The sequence below is a fragment of the Ochotona princeps genome, chromosome X, assembly GCF_030435755.1.
Source record: "Ochotona princeps isolate mOchPri1 chromosome X, mOchPri1.hap1, whole genome shotgun sequence".
NCBI lineage: Eukaryota > Metazoa > Chordata > Mammalia > Lagomorpha > Ochotonidae > Ochotona > Ochotona princeps.
Window position 1 is genome coordinate 12,318,809 of NC_080865.1, and position 24,989 is coordinate 12,343,797.

Here is a 24,989-nt window from a genome sequence, read left to right on the forward strand (position 1 = left end):
ATCCTTGTACTTCCCAGCAGGAACAAAAGATACGTGTAAAATCAGTGCATGGGTATGCACTAGACAGACACATTTTTAATAAATCAGGGGCCAGAAGAAGGGAGATATGAGTTTTATGGTAAACTCACCTCTGACTCTGGCTCTGGAACCCATATGTCTTTCTTTGCCACTTTCCCCAGGGCATTCAAAATCTGAAAAGAAAAAGTGACCATAACATTACTAAATAAAGTTGTAAAGATTCAATAGAGCCAAAGCCCTGCAGGCCATGGATGATACCAACACAGAGAGAGAAACAGAGAAGTAGACATACATATTCTATCAGGGTGAAGAACTAAACAAATAAGTGGATAAAGAAAATGTGGTTATGTGTATGTAATAGGATACTTTCAGGCATCCTAAGGGATGAAATGCTGTCATTTGTGGCAGCATGGGTAAGTCTGAAGAATGCTATGTGAAGTGAAATAGGCCAGTTATATAAAGACAAATACCATATGTCCTTCCTTATATGCTGGAACTAAAAAAGTTGATCTCATAGAAGTTAAGGGTAGAAAAGGCCACCAAAGTCTGGGAAGGGTAGAAAGTGAGGGGATTTGAGAGGATGGGTAATGGCTACCAAAATACAGTTAGATGCAAGGAATAAGTTCTAGTGTTCGACAGTGGTGCATGGTGACTACAGTTAACAATAATTTGGTGTATGTTTCAAGATAACAAGATGAGAATATCTTTACAGTTCTCAAAGAGGTGATAAATGTTTCAGGTAATGGAAAAGCCACATTGCTTAAAGTATTGAAGTATTACCTGGTACTCTACAAATATGTACAATTTTTATGTGTCAGATTTTTAGAAAGCAAAGATTCAGCTTCACATATGTCATCAATGCATCATACAAAGGAAAAGAAGAGCCAGAAATATCAGATGGCAAGAACACTGCTCTGCCTGAGGAGGGCAAGTACCCAGCTTCCTCCCTTACCTCTCGAGCAGCCCGTTCCCCAGCCTCCACTGCGCCTTCCATGTAACCGCTCCATTGGGTGGCTGTTTCTGTACCAGCAAAGTAAATCCTGCCCACGGGCTGACGAATCACCCTTCAAGGAACAAAAAGTCACACAGAGTTACTCAGGAAGGCTCTGAAGGAAAATGAGCAAATTGCTGCCCTCATTTTACTTCACTTAGGAAAACTCTAATTGTGAAAAAAAAAAAAAAACCAGCCAGCGTGACACCACCCCAGGTGACAGGCTGCTCTTTGTTTTATGGTGGCCTGCACACAAGAATCTGGACAAGCCAGGGAGGACAGGGCTGTCAGGTCATTCATTACCAAAAGCAATGCTGACCTTTTCCAAGTCAGCCAGAGTTGGAATGGGAGAACATGCATCCAATCCACAATCAGACACGCTTGATGTATGCCCTGTTTTGTGATCCATTTTACTGGCCTACATTGTCTTTCTGAGCTCTAACAGGGTTACAGATCTCAGCCAGCCACGTGGGTACTTTCAGTGTCTCAGGAGGAAATACAGTGGTGTGTGCCTAGACAGGAATATTCATGGTCATTTCTGGCAAGGGGAGACTAGAAGGACTATGTAGATGTGCCCCCTTGAAAGACAGCCTTTATATAGCTGGTTTCTATTGATTTACCTAGGGACTGGCTAGAGGCCAAGGAGATGGGCCTCCTCTTACAAACAGGGCTTGCCAATGAGAAACAAGGAAGGGCTGGGCCAAATGGGCAACTCATCCTTCCATCTATTTGGGTGTAGACTACTATTACATCTGCAGGCACCATCATGAACTCTCCCAAACTGCACCCTACACCCCCACCCCAAAGGCCTTCACTGAAGCCCCTTTTCCAATTTAGGACCACTGGGATTCATTGATTCCTAATCCTACTTCTATTTTCTTTCTCCTTTGACTCCAGAACTAATCCAGTTCATCAATCCTGTTCACTAACAAAGGGTATTTGATTTGATTAAGTGGGGGGAAAAAAAGACAAGTAAAATTCTCCTGAAGGAAAGGGCTGATAAACAACTCTTCCTTCTTGGTGAACAAATGTGACTTTGTATTAATTTCCTAGCTCTGTCCCTTGGAAAGCAGATGTAGGTGTAATTCTACATATGCGACCAGACAACACTGCTTATGCTAAAAATGCCTCTTTCCACTCCTAGCTTGGTAAACGGCATTGAGGCTTGGAAGACTGCCATAGAATCCTTCTAGGAGATTATCCCTTTGGGTTTTCCTGGCTACTGTATTCCTGTAACTGAACAATTGACCCTGGACACTATGCCTATGATGCAAAGTATCTCCAGCTTATGGAGCAAGGGCTTCTAAAGTTAAGGTGAACTTCTATACTCCTCCAACCCATGTTCTCACACTTCAGCTGCACACAGTAAGAACTGCTCCCTCTGAAAAACTGATGCTATGTTGGAAACATGGGTGCACTGGATGAATACACCCAATGTCCCTTTGTGTAGACTAGTGCCAAGGAGTCCAGCATAAACTATGTGAGACTATATGTTGAGCTGAGCTCCAGAAGGCCCCTTGGCAGCCACTGCATCTTCCCTCACTCCCACAAGCACTGCCAACATCTTAAGTCCCCCGTCCCTACCTCAGTGTTTTTGCTATCACTCTATGTGCCAGCAGCCATAGTTCTATTTAATAGCTGCCTTATTTTCCTATGGACATCTAGAATTATGCAAATTGACTATCTAGAATATTAGAAATAGGAATGCTCATTCTATTTCCAGACTTCCCATTGAACTTTGTACATGTCTTGTATTAGTTGGTATGGTGCTTAGGTAGTACCTTCCATATTGACTCATGATGCCAGGTGGGAAATAGGCTGTGTAGCAGCCTCCGGAGTACTGTTCTTCACACCAGTTCTTCTCTTCATAATGCACCGGCTGCAGTTTAGTGGGGAAACAATTGCAAAGAGAAAACAAAGCTGAAATGCTGCCAGTCAACAATGAAACCGCTTGTGTGCTTTACTTCATTAAAAATTTTATATTAAAGAAAGATGACCCAACTGTTCTAATTCATTAAAAGGGAAATATCAGGCCCAACATTATGACACAATGGTTAAGACTGCTTGGGATGCCTGTATCCCATATCAAAGTCCCAGGTTTTGAGTCATGGCTCTGTTTCTGGCTCTGGAAGGCAATGGTGACAGCTCAAGTACCTGGGACCCTGTAAACTGAGTGGGAGACCTGGATGGTGTCAGCAAGACTCCGCCCTAGGTGTTGCAAGCATTTGGGGAATAAACCAGAGGATGAGAAATCTTTTTCTCTGTATCCTTCAAATAAAAAAGACCTTTTACAAACAGAGGAAATATGATATCATCAAAATATATACACTTTGATTTTCTCAAGATCTTGATGAGGGTTAAAGTTTTTAGACCACAAGTCCACAGAAAACCCCACAAGAAATCAGCTTATAGGAGGGTCTGCTTGAAGCTTTTCTAACTCCTTCTCTAACATGAATGATGGGAATACTGTTTTGAAGGGAATAGTTAAGATGTCCCCAAGGGACATGCGAAAATCATCTTTGATTTTCTTAAGACTAACATTCTGAAAGTTTATTATTTGAGCAGTTCAGATATAAGCTCCTAAAAGGGTCCCCAGGTATTGGCAGGTTCTTCAGAAACAATTTCATTCTCCTAATCACTTTTGATGGTGAACTGAAAGCTGAATGTCCTAAATGACCTGTGAATTGAGTCTATACATGGGAAAATAAATTAGTATGACTTGGACTTGCGCAGATAGTCCAGATTTAGCGTATCTTGTCATGTATATACTACTGTTCCTTCACTAACAAATGATGACATACATCTGGGGTTTTGTTTTGCAGCAGGCAGTTGACACTAACAACAGGATGGGACCTGTGTCCTGGGAACCACTTTCACCAGTCCTTGACATAATAATTGTGTCTCCTGGCTCTGATCATAATTGGGTGCCAGTTATCGGTGAGTACCTAAACAGCCTAAGGAGCTGCTATGTCAGAAACTCCATGCACCTGACACCAACTTTTAATGGCCTTTTGTGCTTGTTGAAGTTAATTTCCAAGCTAAGCATAACCCTTTATACACTCTTCGTAAGACTGTCAGGAGAGCAGAATCTGATTTGCTTTACCACGTAGAATAAACAGAGCCAAACATGCTAGGAATTTATGCCAGGGATTTCTTACATGTAAAGCTTCTTCTGATCCCAGCACTTTGGCATAGAGCTCACAAATTTTCCGCTTCCTATAAAATAAGAACCAATAATGTTAGGGAAGTAATACGCTGATGGGTATAATATATATATAGAGAGAGAGTCAGTTCTACGGCTCTTGCCAGTAAAGCAGATGGAGTACAGAAAAAATTAAATCAATAGTTTTATGTACTGACACAAAATGAAAAGCTCAATAATGAATCTCTGTATTCATTTAATTTTCTATGCCTCAGCATAGTTATTTGATTGCAAGAATCAAGAAAATTTACCTTCTTTTAACATTTTTTTGCCTTCCATATCTAATTCTGCATCGATTTGAGTTGGAAATAGATAAAATAATTCTTAATTAAATTTAGTTCAGTCTTAGAAACTGATTCTGTATCATTTTTCCGGAACTCTATAATGAATATTTTTATATACATATAGTACATTTGATAGTGTCTTGCAACTTATCCTGTATCTCTTTCAAATAGCTACAAACGTACAAAGCTGATTTAATCTTTTGAATGTCATATAAGAGATAGTTTAAATGTATAAAACTGCTCCAAACTCTGTTAAACTTTAACAAGTAATATTTCTTTTTAAAAATATATAGCAAATGTAATGCAAATCTGTTTAAGACAAGCATAAAAAGCAAATGGCCAAAATATACAGGAGTTGGGGAGGGAGAGTAGAAATCAAGCTTGCTGGTAATAAAAGAAATAGAAGTACAAACAGGAAATTTTATGTCATCAATTCCATTAGAAATTATTTTTTAAATATGCCTCTATTTTTTCTGAATACTGTGTGACAAAATATAATCAGAGAAATAGGTCTAAATCTTTAATTAACATCATTTATATAACTTTCAGAACTTCTATAACATGGGTATAAAGTCTAAAAGAAGAGGTAGAATTAGAAACATGGATTATTGCTACTATTTTCTCATAGAAGGTTTTAGGGAGAGACATATGCAACTTTCGAGATCATGTCACATAGCATCAGGTAGATGTTTAAATTCCTGTTCAAACCATACATCAAAAAAATCATAAATAAAAGAGGCAGGCATTCAGCTCAGCTATTAAGCAGCCAGCTGGAATGCCTGCATCCCATACAAGAGTGTCTGGCTTTGAATCCTGACTCCATTCCCAATTCCAGGTTCCTGCTAATATACATCATGATAGCACAAGTAGCTGGGTTCCTTCATGGGTGATAGCTCAAGTACTTGGGCCTTTACCACTCATGTGGGAGATGTGGGCTGAGTTCCTGTTTTTTTGTTTGTGTGTGTGTGTGTGTGTTTTTTTCCTAGTCCAGCAAGAGATATAATGGATATTTATGGAGTAAATCAGCAGATGTGAGAGCTATCTCTGTGACTTGCTCTCTCTATATCTCTAACTTTTCAAATTAAATAGATAAATACATACAATTTTTAAAAGAAAGAAACATCCACTATGGAGTTTTGATACAATTAGTCCTGGAAAAGACCTGTTCTTGTCAATGACATATTCAGTAAGGGTCTTGCTTTCTCAGACATTTTGAGACAGTCAGCCACCATGTACAATCATAACCAAATGTCTACCTCCAGGCTGCTATTTATTATATTATTAATAAGGAGAGCAAGCAGGAAATCCAAAAGAAAATGTCAAGCTTAGTGGGTGTAATGAAAAAACTATATGTAATACGCTATTTCTGGTTTCTATAGTTGGAAAAGTACATGTCCCTTTCAAAATTCCTATGCTGGAACTTAAGAAGAAATATGATGGTTTAATGAGACAAGGCCTTTGAAGAAGTGATCAAGTCACACAGATTCCTCCATTCCGCTTATCTTTTCTATTGTTTTTCTCTATTCCTCTTACAGATAAAGTCTACCTTTCAACTATTATAAATGAACACAAATATGTACTTATTATGGGATTTTTGAGAGTATCTGTAAACTGTTTTTTCCCGATGGTATTCTATTGTTGTCAGTGAGACAAACAAAATATGAAGCTGACCTTTCATCTCTTTTTCAGATGATACAGTCTTACCTGATTTCTTTATGAAGCTTGGCAAGCCGATCAGCTTTACGGGCAAGAATGAAGCTAGAGAGAGAGAGAGAGAGAGGTTACATTTGAATGATTAGGTCACTACCCTTCTTTTGAAATTGTTTATATCTCTATGCATTCAGAATTAGAGAACTCTCCTAGACCTTGCCCTCTCGCAGAGGAAATGTCATGTGGTCTTTTGTTGTCTGCTGTGTCCAAAATCCCTGGTAGACTATGGGCTTCTAAATCACAGGTTATCTCCACCTCAATATTTGATGCTCAAACCATAACAGTTTTGGGCACACAATGTGCTGACTGAATTAATGTTGTGCTACATGAAGACTTACTTGCTGCCAAATTCTTGATCAAAGCTGGGAAAACACATAGAAGTATGTGTATGCAGTCAATGTAATGGCTGGGTCCTCATATCTCTCTGTAGGACCGTTAACTCACTTAGTAGAGACCTGCTTGGCTCCAGCTCCTAACCCTTCCAGAGGCAACTGATATCCAGTGACCTTGGGTCAGGTTAGCACAAATCTGAGACCCAGAGTTTCCCATAGGCTGAGGCCTTTGTTGGGACCACGTTAAAGCTCAACTTCTCCCACTGTCTAGTCCTGATTTCTTCTGCTGCCATAGGTAACAATCCCCAGTCCACTTCCTGGTAAACCTCTTGCTCTCAAATCTTCATCTCCAAGTCAGCTTCCTGGGAAAATGATCTAGCATAGTCCCTACATAAAGTATCTCTATTAAAAACTCAGTCATAATCTGTCTGCTTCCCTTTAATCAAATAGATTCTATTTATTATACGGGCATTACTAATTGCCTACATATTTTAAAGAATTGAATTGTGACATAAATTCCTTAGTTATACTATTATTAGAAAGCTTTCAAAAATCCAAATGAGCTAAAGGACAATGAAATTATTTCTCCAACAGAAAGTAGTTTTAAAACTGTATTTCTTTTGTTCTAGATCCAAAAGACAAATAGATCAGGGCTAAAAATGCAAGGGCTGGAAGCAGATATTTCCTCATCTCCCCACCCTGAAATTAAACTGTTCCTCAATTTGATTGACAATGCTTTTAGAGCTGTTATTTAAGACCATTCTGGGAAACCGAGACACAAAATGTGTTAACCCCAGGAATAGCTATTTCAAAAGGATCTATGGAATATTGAAGAAATCCAAACAACTTAACATTATGGAATAATCATAATTTGCTTGATTTAACACTTCAAGTCATGGCTTGCTATGAGTGATTTTAAATTTCAGGTATATGCAAGAATCACTCAATATAGATAGATGTATGTAGTATTTAAAAGATTACAACTAGTAATTGATGAAAGGTTTAAATGATTTATATGAAAGCTTTTTAATCCTAGCTATTTTTGTAAAATCTCATGTCATCAATTAAATAACCTCTTTGACCTCATTATAAGAACAGACAAATATCCTTTTACTTTCTTTGGTTTTTATTGTGGAAATTTTAAGAGCTGGCTGGCTTTGTGTTGGGGATATTTCACAGTTATAAAGTACAAGGTCCTTTCCAGTTCCCAAAAGGTGCTGGTTATTCCATAGTACTGGGCAGTTACCACTCCTATCTGTGAGGTTCTCATGGCCAAGAGCAAACAGCAGAATGGGATCACGTCTCCGCAAAGCTTTAATTATCAAGAGCAAAGAGCAGGGTAGAGTCAATTGTCTTGATAAAACGGGAGAGGTTAGTCAACCAGTATGAAGGGGAAAAATAAACGTTTCCCTCATCTCCCATAAATCCCTCATAAATACAGATTTCTGCAGCAAAAGACAGGTTAACAAGAGAAAGGTGGCTAAGATGTGTAGTGTATATCACAGGGGAGAAACCTCAATGAAAACTAACTCAAGGCAGTGGCTTAGGAGTGTTGCCTGATATAGGACACCTAACAAAGAACAGTAACTTCTAGATAACTGATCAAACAAATAAAAGCAGTCCCAGGTTTCTAAAGGCAGGAAATAGTGAGAATGTAAATATCTGGAAAGGCACTGATGGAGTAAATTCTTCTCCACTTCTTTGAGCTGATAAAGGGTTGTCTCCCTCTCTGTCTTGCTTTTAGAGGAGAAGGAAGACAGTCTCCCCTCCTCCATCTTAACTATCTTCAGCTCAGCAATCCTTATTTTGGGGAGGCATGTTCTAGTTTCCCTCAGGTACAGAGTTAAAGTTAGGAGCAATAAGTTCTGGTGATCTCCTACAAAGCAGGGTAACTAGTTCATACAAATATAGTTTATATTTCAAAATATCTAAAATGGAGGACTTTACATGTTTTCACTAAAAAGAAATGATAAATATTTCAGGTGATGGGAATCCTAATCAGGCTGATTTGATCACTCTACAATGTATACGTATATTGAGCTATCACATTACACTCTATAGATACTTTTTCTTACAATTACTATTTATCAATTTCAAGGAAAACTAATGAATCAATAAATACAGGTGCCAATGCTGTGGCAAAGTGAGTAAAGCCACTCCATGTGGTGCCAGCATCCCATATGGGTGGTGGTTCAAATCACAGTTATCCTACTTCCAATCCAGCTCCCTGCCAATGGCCTGCAAAACAGTAGAGAATGGCCCTAGGCCTTGGGCATCTGCACTCATATGAGACCTAGAAGAGAAGCTCCTGGCTCCTGGCTCCTGGCATGGGAGCTCCAGCCATTAGAGAAATGAACCAGTAAATGGAAGATTTTCTTTCTCTTTCTTTCTGTCTTTCAAACATATAAATTCATCTAAATAAATAAATACAGATTAGACCATCATCCTCTAGGAGGTATCTAAATAATCCTATTGACATCTGGAAGGATCCTGCCACACATATCCAAGTAAATAATGCCAAAGAAAGCTGAGAAAAGCAGATGTCACTGTATCTAAGTACCAGGGGAAAGGGAACATTCATGAGCTTCCATCCAGAGTTAGACCTTCTGCTTTTCTCTGTCACATAGCAGGTGATACTACACTGCCAAAAACAACTTATGTCCTTCCTTTCTCAATGCAACTAGAGATAAAGGGATGTATTATTCTTATGGTCATTACTTTGTAAGCACTTGCGCTTCTCAGGGATGCTGATACTATTTCTCATAGCTGCAGTTAAGTGGTCATAAAATGTCTTGCTAGAAGTTCAATAGCTCAGCCTGCTTTCTAATGCCTTGGGATGTTGATTTGCTCCTTTGGACTCTGTAGATTTCCTTCAATGATATGATATGCAAGAGCTCACCTCTCCCTCTGGCAGGAGGCATGTATTCCCAGGAGCAAAGGGGAAAGATACTGGTGTCTAAAAGTCACTGGACTGCTGAGGCTACATTCTTTGATGAAAATGTGGCAGAAAAAATAACTTGTTTGTATTGTTTTTGATTGACTAAAGGGCAGGCAGCTGGGAGGTTAGGGTGCTGCTTAGGAGGGTCTTTGTAACAGGCTTACTTCTCTCTGGAACCCTAGCCTTCTACAGGCAGGGGAACCATGTGTTGGGATGAAAGGAGAGGGAAGGACTCCCTCCTGTACACATAACCATCCTGCACCATTCCTGTACTTCCACAGGTGGAGGAAGTATTGTTGGTGAAGGATAACTATGGAAAATCTGACAGAAAATTCAAGCCATCCACTCAAGGCCTGGCTCTACTTCAACCTACCCTTCCTAATTGGACAGCCATCCTTGATCCCAGTGTAACAAACTAACATTTATTTGAAGCAGATGTTTTGAATGGAGAATAAGTTAAAGCTTTAAAGCTCAAAACCTTGGATATGATAGGTTTTATAGGATAAAATGTTTTCATTCCACAATGGGTACAAACCTGCTATCTCTAGGCAAAGTTAGCTACCATATCATCTGTGTAGCTGTTCTTTCCATTTCCACCTCAGCATATACATTTTATGGGAGGGAAAAAATGGGCACAAGTTCAAATGGTGTTAAATTCAGTAAGATATCTCAGTGTTCTCGTACCAAACTCAGATTTTACTATAATGTTTTAATCCGTGGAAACATGATACAATTTTGTAGGGATACTTATCATTGCCCTAACTCAATTCCAAAACAATATACTTGGCCAAGGTCTATACTAATCTACCAATATAATATGGAAAATGCAGAACTCCCAGTTCTAACTTACCCCATTATGGCAGGTACCGATCCATCTGGCTTGGTGTCATCCAGGGTTATTGCAATTGGAGCATCTTCATCTTCGATGAGCATGCAACCACAGTAATCTTAACCAGGAAAAATTAATAGGAGATTGATACCAACCTCATCACAGACATTGATACACATATAAAATACATACGAATTATTTTTCTAAGAGGAAGGTAAAACTTATTTATTGTTCTTTGATCCAAGCCTAGAAGCTACTTCCTGTTGCTTATGCACATTGGCTATACAAGGATGTCTATTTACCCCCACATATGGAAAACAATACACTGCTATCACCTTTAACACAGAGGGTTCATGACCAATATACAGCATAAATAAATAAATAAATAAATAAATAAATAAATAAATAAATAAAAACATGGCCCTGGATCCTAAAATACACAGGAGGAAAGTAGACATATATTAGAGGGAATCACCCCATCTATGATCAATCCTGAAGAAATGGTGAAAAGGAATACCATATGAGCAGAAGGCTTTTCAAAAGGAGCTACCATATCCAAGTATCATATCCAGAACACTTTACATTTAAAAGACCAATGCTGGTAAGTAAGTGAAGCCCAGGGATGTCTGACCTCAAAGCAATGACCTTTCTATAGTGCCCCTTGGCATTAATTTGTTAATGAAGAGAAAGTAGCAAGACAAAAAAAGACCAGAAGCCAGGGTAGTGGTGGCCTTACAACTGATATGGTCTTTTCCTTTCCTCTCACTGCCAACAAGTGCTTCTGGGGTCACTTTGTGTTGCCAGAGCTATGGTCAAGTTGGTAGAATAATATTGCTGAAACTTTCATTACCTTTTAAAAACAGTAATTTTTGTTATTGTTTTTTTAGAGCATTTCGCTCAATATTTCTAAAAGATCACCGTTCTTTCATTTAATTCAGTTAAAATCTGAATAAGAACCACCTACCCTTCTTCCTCCAGAAGGCCTCCTTGTAATACATCATGCACTTAATGACAGCTCCCATGGGAAGACGTTGAATTAACTGGTTTCTTTCTGATGGAAGCTCCGGTTTGAAGTGAATTTTAGCAGTCAAGATCGGAGGGATGGCACTAATCACATATTTGCACTAAAACACATGTAAACAAAATATCACTTTAAACATGAGCTACAGTTCTTGCTGTCAGCATGAAACACCTTTAATATTTTGAATGACACTGAGAAATAACAACATACAAAATGAGGCCACAAAACAGACTTAGGTCAATCAGTGCTAGTAATTAGGGAAACTGAGGCAGAAATATGTCAGCATTAATTATGCCACTTCTTGGATTATTTCATTAGAAACTGCAGAAGACACAAGGCCTATTTTATACATATATATATTTCAATATGTGTATATATATATATACATATACACACATTCATATTGAAATCAGTTACCTCATAGGTTTCATGATTCAATGTCTCAACTATGATGTTGTCATTAGTTTGATCAACATAGGTGACAGGACGATTGAGTTTCACTCGGTCTCCAAGAAGTTCCATTATCTTCTCGCTTATTTGGCCAGATCCACCAAGAAACTTGCGTTCCTACGAAGGTCAGTAAGAAAGGAAAAGTTAAAAAATCCAAAGGAAGGAAAATCATACTGGCGCCAATTAATTAACCTCCAGAAAGTCACAAGTTATAACTTCAGCCTCTGCACACTTGACTGTTGGGAGAGCTCACAAAGACAAAAGCAATATGTGTCAAGATTCCTCAATTATTCTACACACAGCTTCCAGCAGTGAAAAATTGTTATTAGTTTACAAAATCATACACTCAGAAGAAATTTTTACCTAACATCAGTGATGCCCTGATTAAATGAAGACATTTTAGCAAGTCCTTGGACCGCAAATGTCCCAAGAGTGTGATGCATAGAAGGAGCCCTGGAAAGAGGAGGGTCTCACACTTTTCCCACCGGATGTGGTTTCTAACTGTACTTGGCTGTTCCCAGTCTTGGGTTATGATTATCTAGGAAGGCAAAATGTAGGCAATGCACTTAGGGTGTCCTACCTGTCATTATCAGATGAGGTTCTCAGAATAGGAATCTTGGATCCTGAGTACCTTTATACAAAACTGTCTGGAAGTTTGACAGCAGAGGCAGAGGGATGAAGGATAAGCACCTTATTTGTGTCTTCAATTCTCTGCCCACTGCCATCCGCTATGCTTACCATGGAAACTGGTCCAGCTTTATCTGAGAAGGTAAGTCCTCAGTACAATACATTTGGTAAGAACCAGGATGATGCTTTTACCTTGCCATAGAAGATCTTTTCAGTGGTTAGAAAAAGCACATCCCAAAATTTGAAAATTAAATACCCCAATCATAAACACACAGTGATCTTCTGCACTATCACAACTGGCTACTCTTTAATGATACCACTAAAGCTCTTCATAAAAATATTCTGTTAGTTATTCAGATATAAATTCATGATTTGTCCAAGAAAACTAGCATCATTTGATGTGTATTCTGACTTACATTTTCTACGAGTTTCTTGAATTTTAGTAAAGTATTGAGTCATCATGAGTTATCTCTATCTTGTTCATATTTACTCCTTCATGCTTAGTATTTGGTGAATTATATTACTAAAGGACAAAGTCAAGTTCTTCAACAAAGCTATTATGTTAATAGTTTGACATTCCTAATCTGAATCTTACTTTCCCAAAGGTCAAGTAGAGTTTGGCTTTAAGTATTGTAGCTTCTCTGAATGTAGAATACAAATATCAAATATCAATCAAGATATCTCAGAAAGTAAAACATGGGTTAAAAGGAGTAGTGTGGGATTTCTTCCTGGTAAGTACAGACATAAAATGAAACTGCCTTACATTTGTCAAAGATAAGGATCAAATGGGCAATAACTTTGGTGTCATAGAACAGCTTAGGGATTTCCTGAGGAAAGCAATGATCCATGTGCATAGAAAGTCTTCACACTTTATACTGGCATTCAGAATTTAGGGAATCAGAGAACAGAGCATAAGTTAGAAGTGAATTGCTACTGGTTAAGCTCATCTCATCTAAGCACAGCATTCTTAAAAATGTTATCCATTTTCTCTGGACAAGGAGGAGCCTACAAAGAATCGCAGAGTCTGAAAAATCAAAGGATTAGGATTCTTGTTTTGCCACCAGTTTGCTGCAGATCCTGTCAATGAATCAAGAGAGTTCCTTTGTTAATAATGGGAATGTGATGGAAGCTGGACAAATGCAAGTGGGTAGCTAAAATGAAGATTTCAAAATATAGAATTTGCTATTGCCTACAGTAGCCATAAATTACTTTTGTGACTAGAAGGGAAAAAAATCACTTTCATTCTATCACAGTTAACCCAAAATAACTGAGAGGAACAGGCAGGTCAAAAACTTTGTTTGACTTTTCCAGTACAACGATTTTGTAAATTGAATTTATTTTATTCTAGGAATTTAGCTTCCTACATTTAGCCTATTTTTCCTATCTAAAAATGTAAAGAACTTATTTCCCAAAATCTATTAGTTCAAAAGGAAATAGCTGTTAGCTGTGAACTTTTCAGGAATGACAAAAAAACAGAAAATTTTTCAGAGAATTTTTTTTAGATCATTTCATGCTGCTAATTGTTCATGTTTCAAAATATTGATATGGGTGAAAGTGAAACCACACATGAAGTTACAGTCTCAAAACAGACATGACATACCTGACCTCCGTTGGTAACTGAGAAAATCCGAGTGGTGCCACCACACTGCTTTACATACCACAAGAACCATAGGGCAGACACCTCGTGGGGCTCGGAGGTCACATTGATGTTAACAAAAAGATAGGCGAAGTGTCTGGCAGTCCTGCTCACAGAACAAGAGTGTAAGTCAGTAGTTTATATATACATGAGCCAAAGAATTATAAATTTTAAAATATAAGGTATTTAGAAAGTAATTTCACTGCTTTTGAAAAAAAAAATCTCATGGCTCATCTGAAGGAATCATTTTTGTAGCTCTTGGGGGGGGGATAAGGTATTCTGTTTTTAAGAATTTAATCTCAAGAATTTTAAGAAATTGCAGTTCAGGTCCAAATGTTCAGAATCCAGTCTGTCTAAATTGTCACTATGTTTGCCAGTGATCAAGAGGAATACTTCTCATCTGTTGTAACAACCATCCTTTCTTCTCCCTCTACACTGCTTCACCCTGCTCCCAGGTTACCATGTTCCCTCATTTTGGTTTCACCAGTGGTTGATACTACTTGATCATCTTATATGCATTCCCTCGTGAATTCTTTTCCATGCTTTATATAATCAATGAAACTGCAAACTCAAAAATCTCTCTGCCTAAAACCCTTCCACAGCTTAAAATGGAGAAAGGCCAAATCACAAATGACTACAATGTATCGTGTAACACTGGCTGCTGCAGAAGTACTGCAACTTTCTCTAATACTGCACACTCTTGCCATTCTATGATGCTGGCATACAGAGCACTCAGTTGCTACAGCCTATCAGTCTGTAGCAGGAATCACAGGAGGTTGGTTCAACAATCACAGCAAGCTCACAGAACTGTTTCAACAATCACTCTGCCCTAGAACATACCATTCACTCAAAGTCCGTGTGAGCCATTCCTAAAGGACACCCCTGAATACCATCCACCTTGCCAGTCTGGCCCTATTCTTTGTGTCAAATATCATCTCCATTACAATATTCACCTACCCTCCCAGTTCCCCTCACTTTCTGTGCCATGTGGGTGATTTCTGGAAGATACTAGTCTCTGTAAATTAGCTACCCACTCCTGCTACCCATTACCCAGGTAGGTCATTCCTGAAAGACAGCATCTTGTCAACAACACTAAGTATATTTCTCATTGCTTGGGGATATCCCCTTACAATGATTTGTTCCTAGAGGATATGATTGCTTCCAAAACATACACATTTCCTGATGCTCATCTGATCCTGTGGATCATTCCCAGCTCTAACTATTCCTGCCTCTTCTCAACACACCTGGCTCATTCATGGAAGAAACCTGTCCTCAACATCATCCATTGACTGTCTCCTCCTCAGTTTTGCCATCTTCAGTGGCTCATTCTCCAGATAGCAGTCCTTCAAACCTATTCACCCTTCCTTGTTTCATCCCAGCCCAGAAACTATTGCCACTTATCAATAATCACCTTCCTAATTCCCCCTGCAACTCTGAAATATCCTTGGAAGATACCATACCGATTAAATCAATATTTCCCTCCTCCTCCAGGTTAACTGATTTATTCTTGGAAGACACCATTCTCCAAGACACTATCCTACCAATTTCTTTTATGCACCCTTTCTCCCCTGATTGGGTGGGTCATTTCTGGAAGACACCATCCCACCACATACACTTGCCTAACTCCCCAACTATGGTTCAATCCTGGAAGGTACCATTTCCACACATACCACTTATCTGTCTTATCACTGCCTCTGTGGTTCATTCCAAAATGCACTATGCCTCAGACATCATCCCAGATTCCCTGTCTTGCATCAGCCATTCAGGTCATTCCTGGGAGATATCATTTTCTTTTCTCTAAACTACACAGTGGATTAGTTGCAAAGGATACTATTCTGCCACAGTATTTACCCTTCCTGTTTCTTCCATCATACAGGTTATTCTTAGATGATATTATTCCCCCAAATCATTCATCCTCTGTATCTCCCTCGACTCCTGAGGTGCATTCTTAGTTGAACAATAGCCATAATTTCAACTTAAAAATAATTCATTATTGAATGTTTTCTTTTACCCTCAGACAAGGTAAGCTCCTCCTGTTGCAGGCACTATTCTACTGTTAGGTCATTATGTGGTCACTGTGAGTACCTCTTGCTTAAGGAATGTGAACTTCATGAAACTAGTTATCATTTCTACTTAGTTTACCACCATTCCTTAATGCCTGGTATAGTGTCTCCACATATCAGGCCTCAAACACATATCTCAAATAATTGCATAAATATTATACACACTAATACATAAGCAAGTACAGCCAAGCACTGAAAAATGGTGTTTTCATCAGTGAGGGACTATATGTATGATGATAGCCTCAAAAGAATACAACACCTAGTGATGCTATAGATGTTCTTGTTCATGTGAATTACATTCTATGATGCCTACCCAATGGCAAAGTGCCTAATGAGGTACATGCTGTATTGTTAAGCAATAGAGAACTATATTACTGAAATGTAAGTAATTACACTATTAGTATAGATTTCAACAGAAAACATACAGTTTATATTTTTATTTATACAGGACCAGCCATCTATGTGGACTTACTTTAAACTCTTTTACAAATTGCTTTTGTGGCCAGTCTTTATAAAGTGTAAAACACAATTACTGGTTTTATTAAGCTCACAACACTTTCACTAAAAGAAATTATACCTCATTTACTTACTTTTTTAGGGCACAGATTAATTTCCCATTGAAATCTGCTCTGAAATGTCTAGAGTGGTCTCAAAGTTGCTACTGACTGAAAGAATATTAGGATTCTTCTCAACAAACTTCCTATAAATTATTAAGAAAAGCAATATGGCACAAGACAGAGTAGAAAACATAGGAATGGAAGATATAAAAGCAAATTTAAAATGGTCAAGTTTACTTTGTCCAGCATATTTTATCGATAAGTTCTTTCATGGTCATCTTGTCCCACTCATCAGCATGAGGTGCCTGCCAAGGAGCATCTGCTGGAATCTGCAGAGAAAAGAGATCCCACATGATGGTCAGTGTCATGGCCCAGCTGAGAAGGCCACCTGAGAAACTTTGAAAACTGGTCTCCTGGTCTCTATTGGAATGTGTGACTGGCACAGAATTGTACATGGAGATCAGGGAGGAAAAGAGCTGTCTGGATTCTGTGCCTTAATGCTACTGCCAAAACAATAATATTAATAGTATTTATATTTTGCTAGCTATAATATTTCTATCGATTAATGCATGATTTTATATGTAATGGGATTATTATGACAATGATCATTACCAATGTTTATTATTATTGAAGATTAATACCCATTTAGGGATGCTAATTTACACTTCAGAGTGTGAAGTTATGGAGCCTGTGACTAAGAAAAAAAAAATCTTTGGGGCAGCAAATCTTTCTCTCCTTTATTAACTTTAGAAGCATGAGACAATGGTAATCAGCTAGGAAATGAAACTCAAAGGGTAGCAATGGAAAAATGAAGGCTCTGTGACTGTCGAACAATTCTCAATACTGGATTGTGTATTTTATATGTGTGATTTCTGTTTAAAGTAACATGTATTGCTCCTATAAAATTATTTAAACTACATCTCTGTAATCTAGAGCTCACTGAGAAGGCAGTCTGTTGGTAGCTCTTGATGTATATCAGTTTAATTAATTCATAAATATTTTATGATATTTTTCATGGGCACCCAGGTAAGTTTGTGAATAAACTGTTTTATACAGGAAACACAGGTACCAAAAATTAGTTCGAAAGACATATGTATGCTTTGATTCAGTTGACTCTCTCTGATTCTTAGCTGCTAAACTGGAATATACATATATCAAAAGTCATTATTGTACACCACATATAGATGTAACTTTTACTTATCAATTATTTCTCAGTAAAGCTGGTAAAATGAAAAAGCTGGTATAAATGGAAGAAAGTCAAGATATGTAAGAAAAAATATGTCATTTAAATGCTCAGTTACTTAAAGGCCCACAGGCATCAGTATCAGAGAGAGGGGATTTGAATCCTGGTTTCTATACTGTGTAGTCTTAGATTTAACATAACTTCTGGTCACTCATTTTCACGATTTGTCAAAGAAGAAATATTACCAGCTTGCACAATTCTTGTGGGTTAGAAACAAAATGCATCAATATACAGAGCAATGTTCCCTATAATACTGTGGAAGGATATTAAACAGTTGCCATTGCATGGGGTTCCCCTGCTGGACCACCAGTCCCACTGGAGAGCATGAGTTGGGATGCGGGCAGAACAGGCCAGGTAGGACTACAGTAACACCTGTTGGCCTCATGTGAGCTGGATCAGGGAAAAGTCAGGTTGTGTTCACTGGTCCTACTGGTACATGCATAAGAAAGAGTGAGTGTGTGTTGGTTGGGCAGCATCAGTTGGCAGATGCTGGTATGGGTTGGGGGGAGAGAGGGCAGGCAATTCTGTCAAGTTAAACTACAGAACCACCTGGAGAGTGAAAAATCCAGTAGTGGGAGTGGGCCCAGTAGGGAAATAGTGGGCACCTCCCCCTTGGGTTGCCACTCCAACTGGTGAGCATAAAAACTAGGACTGGGGCAGGCATGGCTAGACAGAGAGTGGCACCCGCCAGCATGTGTGTGGGCTTGATAGTGGGGCTGGTTGGGTTGAACTAGGCTTCAATGCCCATTGACATGTATGAGAGCTGAATGGGATGGAGGACGGACTGGACCAGTCTGCTGTACATCCTGGCAAGCATGGGAACCAGGGCAGAGGGCGGGCATGGTGAGAGTTATTGAGGGGCACTGCAACTAGGCTGCAGCTCCCACTGCTTTGCGTGAGGGTCGAGTGTATGTTGGGAAGAATTGGGCTGGGCTCTAACACCCATTGGTTTGTGTAGAAGACAGGGCTGAGGGCAGAACTGACCCATCAACTGCAACCGCCAGTGTGTGCATAAGCTGACTGAGGTGACGGACTGTGCAGGCCCCTGTACTGGCAAGCACACACAAGCATCAGGTCTGGAATCACCTCAGATGAAAGTTCTATGGGGATCCCTCAAATTAAACTGCTGATCTCAGAACCCCAACCATGAAGGTTCCATGGTCTGACCATGGTGCATGTGTCAGAGCTGAGGTTCCTCAGTGGCTCAGATGGAGCAGTGGACAGCATATCCAGGTGCACATGGAAGATATGGCAGTACATTGGAGCCTGCAGAGGACACTGGTACCACGGCAGGACTGAACAAATTGATCAAGTATCCCAGCCAAGTGTTGGCAGTGAAAATTTGGGTAAACGGAAACTCTAAGGCGGACTATTGCAGCCAGTGGATTCTGGAGAGATTTCATTGTGTTTGGAATGGTGAGATTGGCAGCAATTCAGAACTGTTGAACTATTGGGACCACTTGAGCAGTGCCCTCAGAGCATGCCCCACATCGGGGACCCTGCGACGGTTGGGAGGTGGATGTGGCTTCTCCCTTTATCTCCCCACTTCCCTTAGATATAGGAAAGAAAAAACAGAATGTGGAAACAATGGTCTTATCCACTTTCCTTGTGCCCTAATAACTATGTAAAGATCATTGAAATAAAATAATAATAATTTTTTTAAAAGTTGCCAGTTTATTTCAGTAATGGGCCATGTGCAAGGTCAACAGATAATTTTACCTCCTTTCCCATGTTGTCCATGGTGCGCCACAGGTTGTTGTAATCTAGGTAAGCGATGGGATTCCATACTGGAGGAAAGGCACCACGAAATGGATAAATTTTCCCCTGGTACATAAAAGGAAGAGTAAGCAATTGAAAAGCAGTAGAAACTAAGAAGCATTCCAAAAACAAAACGAAACAAAATAACCAGTTTAAGTCAGCCATTTTCAAAGTGACAATATCCTCTGTGGCAAAAGGATTTCCTTGAATGTAGTCAATATAACTTAGCTATATAGGCCTCAATTACAGTGAGAATAGCAAAAATTTTCCCATTGCTGTGTGACCCTGGAATAGTCTCCCAGGTATAGAAGACAGAAGGGTCTGTGGTTTCTCTTTTCCTGTGGTAGTGTGCTAGGAGATGCTCCTTGCTGGAATGACTACAGTGCCAGCTCCTGCCCCTAACTTGCCAGAGCTCTCCTGCTCTCTGCTCATCCTCCAGTTTCATGTCGGTTTTGTAGGGTCTCTCACAGTCTTTCAGTAGATTACTTCCTGTCACCCCAACTTGGATTCCATGGCTTTGTACAAAGACCTCTAACATGAAGATGTTTCATTATTGGCAATCATTTCATCTTACTGTGTGACAGGCCCTGTTTTAAGTGAAAAGACGGAGTAAGTGGAATGTGAATACTTATAAAAAGAAGAGCAGGCCAAGGTAGCTTCTGTGATCTTCTCTGCTAATTTAATTCCTTTTACTTCTAAAAAAAAATGTCTTGGGGAGAATATCTGGTCCAGTAGTTTAGATGTCCGCATTCCTAATCAGCTTCACTCCAGGTTGCAAATTCCTGCTTATCTGTGCTCTGGGAAGCAGCAGCTCAGGTATTCAGGTCCCTATCACTCATGTGGGAGACCGACCCAGATGGAGTTTCTGCATCTTGCCTTTGACCTGGCCTGCAAAAACTTGCAGGCACTGGAGAGTGAATCAACAGATTGAAGATCTTTCTGTGTCTCTCTCTCTCTCTGCCTTTCAAAGAAAACGAAAATTAACAAATAAATGTCTTCTAAATATTCATAAGGTCAAGATTATGTTGACTATGATGATTTTGTAAAAAAATATGATTTTAGTCAAAAAAGTATTTATAGAAATCCTTTTGTGTGTATTGCATGATATTAAAAGTTGCGTTTTTAAAAAGCATATAAAAAAACTCTGAATCACCACAAGGTGTAACAGCACACACACACATTCTCCAACTGAGTAAGAATGTATGGCAGCCATTAAGTGACAAAAGAAGTAATTTTCCCTTGCACATAACAAAAATCAAATAACCTTGGCAGATTATGTGATCTGATTTCTGTCAGAAAATGTCATGTTGTAATGCTGCAGTACAACTTTTCAAGATACCAAATCCTTTATCATCATCACCACCATCATCACATTTATTGAGTTTTTTTTTCCATGCCTGACACCAGCTAAAACTCCTCATATGCGTTATCTCATGTAATGCACATTCCAGTCCTGTGGAGACAAGCACTACTGATGTTTCTATTTTATAAACGAGGAAACTAAAGCCCAGTGACAGTAGCTAGTAAATAGCAGAACGGAAATTTCCTGCTCCCAAAGCCTAAGCTCATAAAACATGCTTTCCTGACTTCTATGTGGTTGATGGAATGAGGAGATAACTTTGTTCTAGAGATATTTTAAGCTTCTCATATGAAACAAAGAGAACTTTGAAATGTGAAACTTTTATGTCTTCCACATGCATGTTTTCCATTTCTAGGAAGTAAAAATAGAAGCTAAAATTCCCTAGGGATGTAAGTTGACTGCTGAGGAAAGAGGGCCAATTTTGGAAAAGGCTAACGTGTGTTCTGAGAAAAATGGGTAGAGACATTTTACATAGCACACAAAAATAGTTATGGGGAGGACAGAAACTGTGCTAAGTAATGGCTTGGGCAGTCTTCAGAACAGCTGGTTCTTGTTACAATTCTTCCCTTAAGTGAAATCTGAAAAAAATCTGCATTTTCCTGGGTGGAATGTAGATTTTATACTCAAAGAATATCTTCCTACAAACCTGGTTGCTTCAAAAGTCTTATTAAAAACTTTCATGTTCTCAGTCACTAGGAACATTAGAAAAAGCATTATAGTTTAACGAAATGTGTTCCACATTCCTAATGCAGTTCTTTACAGAACAATGCCAGCTTGAATACAATTTCATGAAAGGTCTTTATGATTTCATGATCTGAGCCTTCATAACACAAAGATGGCAGAAGTGCAAGCAAAGAAGAGAAGGTAGTCTGGTAATCTTTCTAGGAACAAGTGCCATGAAATATTTTTTTTAAAGATCACAAAAGCCCCACTCTAAGAAAGTTCGACAGAGGCACCAAGTAGATAAAGGATTTCATTCTCTAGTTTTGCAACTATCCATTTCTGGATTCTTATTTCACAGAAAATCCAACCCTGCTAAAAAAATGTCATGTGTATGGGGCGCCAGCAACCACACAACACTGCCTCTGTCTTACAAAGTGTCCAGAAGGGCTCCTTGTTACCATTGCCCCATTGCCTACTCTTATACTAGACAATTTGAGACTATTTTGTGTACGTGAGTGAGTGTGTGTGTGTGTGTGTGTGTGTGTGAGAGAGAGAGAGAGAGAGAGAGAGAGAGAGAGAGAATCCTTAAAGTAGTTGAGAGAGAGAGAGAGAGAATATACATAAAGTAGTTTAGTAACAAGGCCAGGGGATGTCTCTTGGCTGAATGAGAACTACCTTTACCAAGATGTCAGTCATTTTTCAATCTCTAGCCACTTTTCAGCAAGAAAAATTTCTGTGACCTAAGGGTATGCATGGCAGAAGCTCTTGAACACTACCTGCAAATGATCACTGCTCTTCAGTAACAAACTTGACTATTACTCCAGAGTTTTTATCTCCTTATGTTTTATGCCTATACTCCGAAATCTTACTATCTTTCCAAAGTGCCTTTAATCTCTACAGAACTGACATAGTAGAAATGGCTGACGTTGAGTAGAACACAATGTCCTTGGAATTGTGCCCCAAATACTTTAGTCCTCTTGAGAAACCAGTTTCTTCTACCAGTGTTCATAATAATAGGATATGTTGCCAGGAGATGACAATTTATGGCTCACACAAAACTTTTTATTGTTTGTCCTATAAGAAAAGTCAAATTTGTAGTATAAAGTAGCATTTACTGATTGGCACATTAGAGAGCTTCATCTGTATTCTTACATTTTTCTTAAGCAAAAGGGAATACTATTAAAGTATCAAAGGTCACTGGGGAAGCTGCCAAATATCTTTGTTTAATCATCTTGAAAATAAACAGATGCTTTATTTCTGGATTGTTTTAGGAATACGCCTGTCTAGCCCATACGAATTGTTTGGGACCAGAATAGTCCCACTGTATTAGACATAATTGGTAAGAGAGATCTTTTAAAAATTTATTTATTTGAAAAGTAGAGTCACACAGAGAGAGAAGGAGGGGGGAAGTAGGAGGAAGAGAGGGAGGGAGAGGGAAAGGGAGGGAGAGGGGAAGGGAGGGAGAGGGGAAGGGAGGGATGGATGGATGGATGGAGGGAGGGAGGGAGGGAGAGAGAGAGAGAGAGCTTCCAGCCACTGGTTTGCTTCCCAAATGGACACAACAGATGAAATTCCATTTGGGTCTCTCACAAGAGTGCAGGGGACCAAGCACTTGGGCCATCTTCTGTGGTTTTCCCAGGTGTATTAGAAGGGAGTTGAATTCAAAGTATAGCAGCTGGGACTTGCAGAGGCACCCATACGAGATGCCAGTGTTATTGGTGGTAGCTTAATTTGCTATACCACAATGTTGGCCCCAATGGGAATTTCAAAAAACACAGATTTCTATATTATTTATATATTTGAAGGTCAGGAGCATATATAGAGAGGAAGAGACAGAGAAGTTTTCCATCTGTTGGTTCATTCTCAAAATGGCCCAATGGCCAAGGGCTGGGTCAGACTGAAGCAAGAGGTTTATCCAGTACTGGGGCCCAAGTACCTGAGTCATCTTCTATTGCTTTCCCATACACAACAGCAAGGAGTTGGATCAGAAACAGGGCAGCCTGGACTTGAACCAGTGCCCACAAGGGATGCCAGTACTGCAGATGGCAGTTTAACATGATGTCCCATAACACTGACCACCATCCCTCTCCACAGAGAGATCTTTTGAGGTTTCTTTTCTGTAGTCCTTAACAATGCTTTAAATAAAGCAAGCACTTAGGGTGCTGGTGTTGTAGCACATTGGCTAAGCTGCTGCCCATATGGGCATCAATTCATGTCTTGGTTGTTACACTTCAGATCCAGCACCCTGCTAATACACCTGGGAAAGCAGTGGAAGTTGGCTCAAGTACCTGGATCCCTGTCACTCACATGGGAGACCCAGACAGAGTTCTAATGTTTCCAGTGAGCTCCATTTAGCCATAACTGAAGGGACATATCCATCCCATTAATACTTGGCTTCATCTGACACACCCCAGCAGATGGTGTTGGTTTTCCCTTCACCCATCTACCAAAGCCTCCAGGGTAGAATCCACACTCATTTCCTCTTTCTCCATCCACTCATTTCCTATTTCCCCAAAGAACTTCAGCTGCCATCTGTTTGTTATTATTATATTTGCACTATGTTGTGGTTTATATTTTTCTACCTCTACTCCTTCTATATTTATAGGTACCAAACTGTTATCCAAACTCTCACACATTCAAAGACTGATAATAACACATTCTTGTATGCTTGCTCATGACCTGATATTTTATCACATTCTCAGCTCCTTTCTAAAGACTTACATGGTTGCCAGCCAACACAGTGGCACCTGAATCTTGCAGTTCCATTTCTGGAAAAGGGGAACTATTGCCCTCAGAAATAGAAGAGGCCATGAGCATAAAGAAAGAATGGTTTGAGGGGCTTGTGTGGTGGCATAGCAAGCTAGTTCTCTCAGGTACTGGGGCAGGGAATGACAGAGGGATTTAAATGTTGGCATCCTATATGGGCACCAGTTTGTGTTCATGCTGCTCCACTTCTGATCCAGCTCTATGCTTATAACCTGGGGAAGTAGTAGAGGATGGCCCAAGCCCTTGGTTTCCTGAACCCATGTGAGAGACTCAGAAGAAGCCCCTGGTGTCTGGTATCAGATCACTCAGCTCTGGTCATTGTGGCCATCTGGGGAGTGAACCAGTGGATGGAAGGTCTTTTTCTCTCTGTCTCTCCTTCTCTCACTGTAAAATCTGCTTATCAAATAAAAACTTAAAATTTTTTTTAAAGAATGGTTTGGGCCAGGCATGGTAGCTTAGCAGCTCAAGTCCCTTGCCTTGCACGCACCAGGATCCCATACAAGCACCAGTTCTAGTCCTGGCAGCCTTGCTTCCCATCCAG

General features: G+C 39.5%; 1 protein-coding gene across 1 annotated transcript in view; it reads right to left on the bottom strand.

Moving 5' to 3' along the window:
* Nucleotides 1-24,989, bottom strand: part of LOC101517490 (amine oxidase [flavin-containing] A) — a 53,935-nt gene that overhangs the window by 2,466 nt on the left and 26,480 nt on the right. The window contains exons 4-14 of the mRNA XM_012927779.2: nt 19,621-19,725; nt 16,896-16,987; nt 14,003-14,144; nt 11,743-11,892; nt 11,269-11,428; nt 10,326-10,422; nt 6,200-6,253; nt 4,168-4,225; nt 2,791-2,888; nt 971-1,082; nt 129-191 (exon numbers count right to left, since the gene is read on the bottom strand). Of these exons, the coding sequence (XP_012783233.2) occupies nt 129-191; nt 971-1,082; nt 2,791-2,888; nt 4,168-4,225; nt 6,200-6,253; nt 10,326-10,422; nt 11,269-11,428; nt 11,743-11,892; nt 14,003-14,144; nt 16,896-16,987; nt 19,621-19,725 (1,131 nt within the window). The remainder of the gene's footprint in view (nt 1-128; nt 192-970; nt 1,083-2,790; nt 2,889-4,167; nt 4,226-6,199; nt 6,254-10,325; nt 10,423-11,268; nt 11,429-11,742; nt 11,893-14,002; nt 14,145-16,895; nt 16,988-19,620; nt 19,726-24,989) is intronic.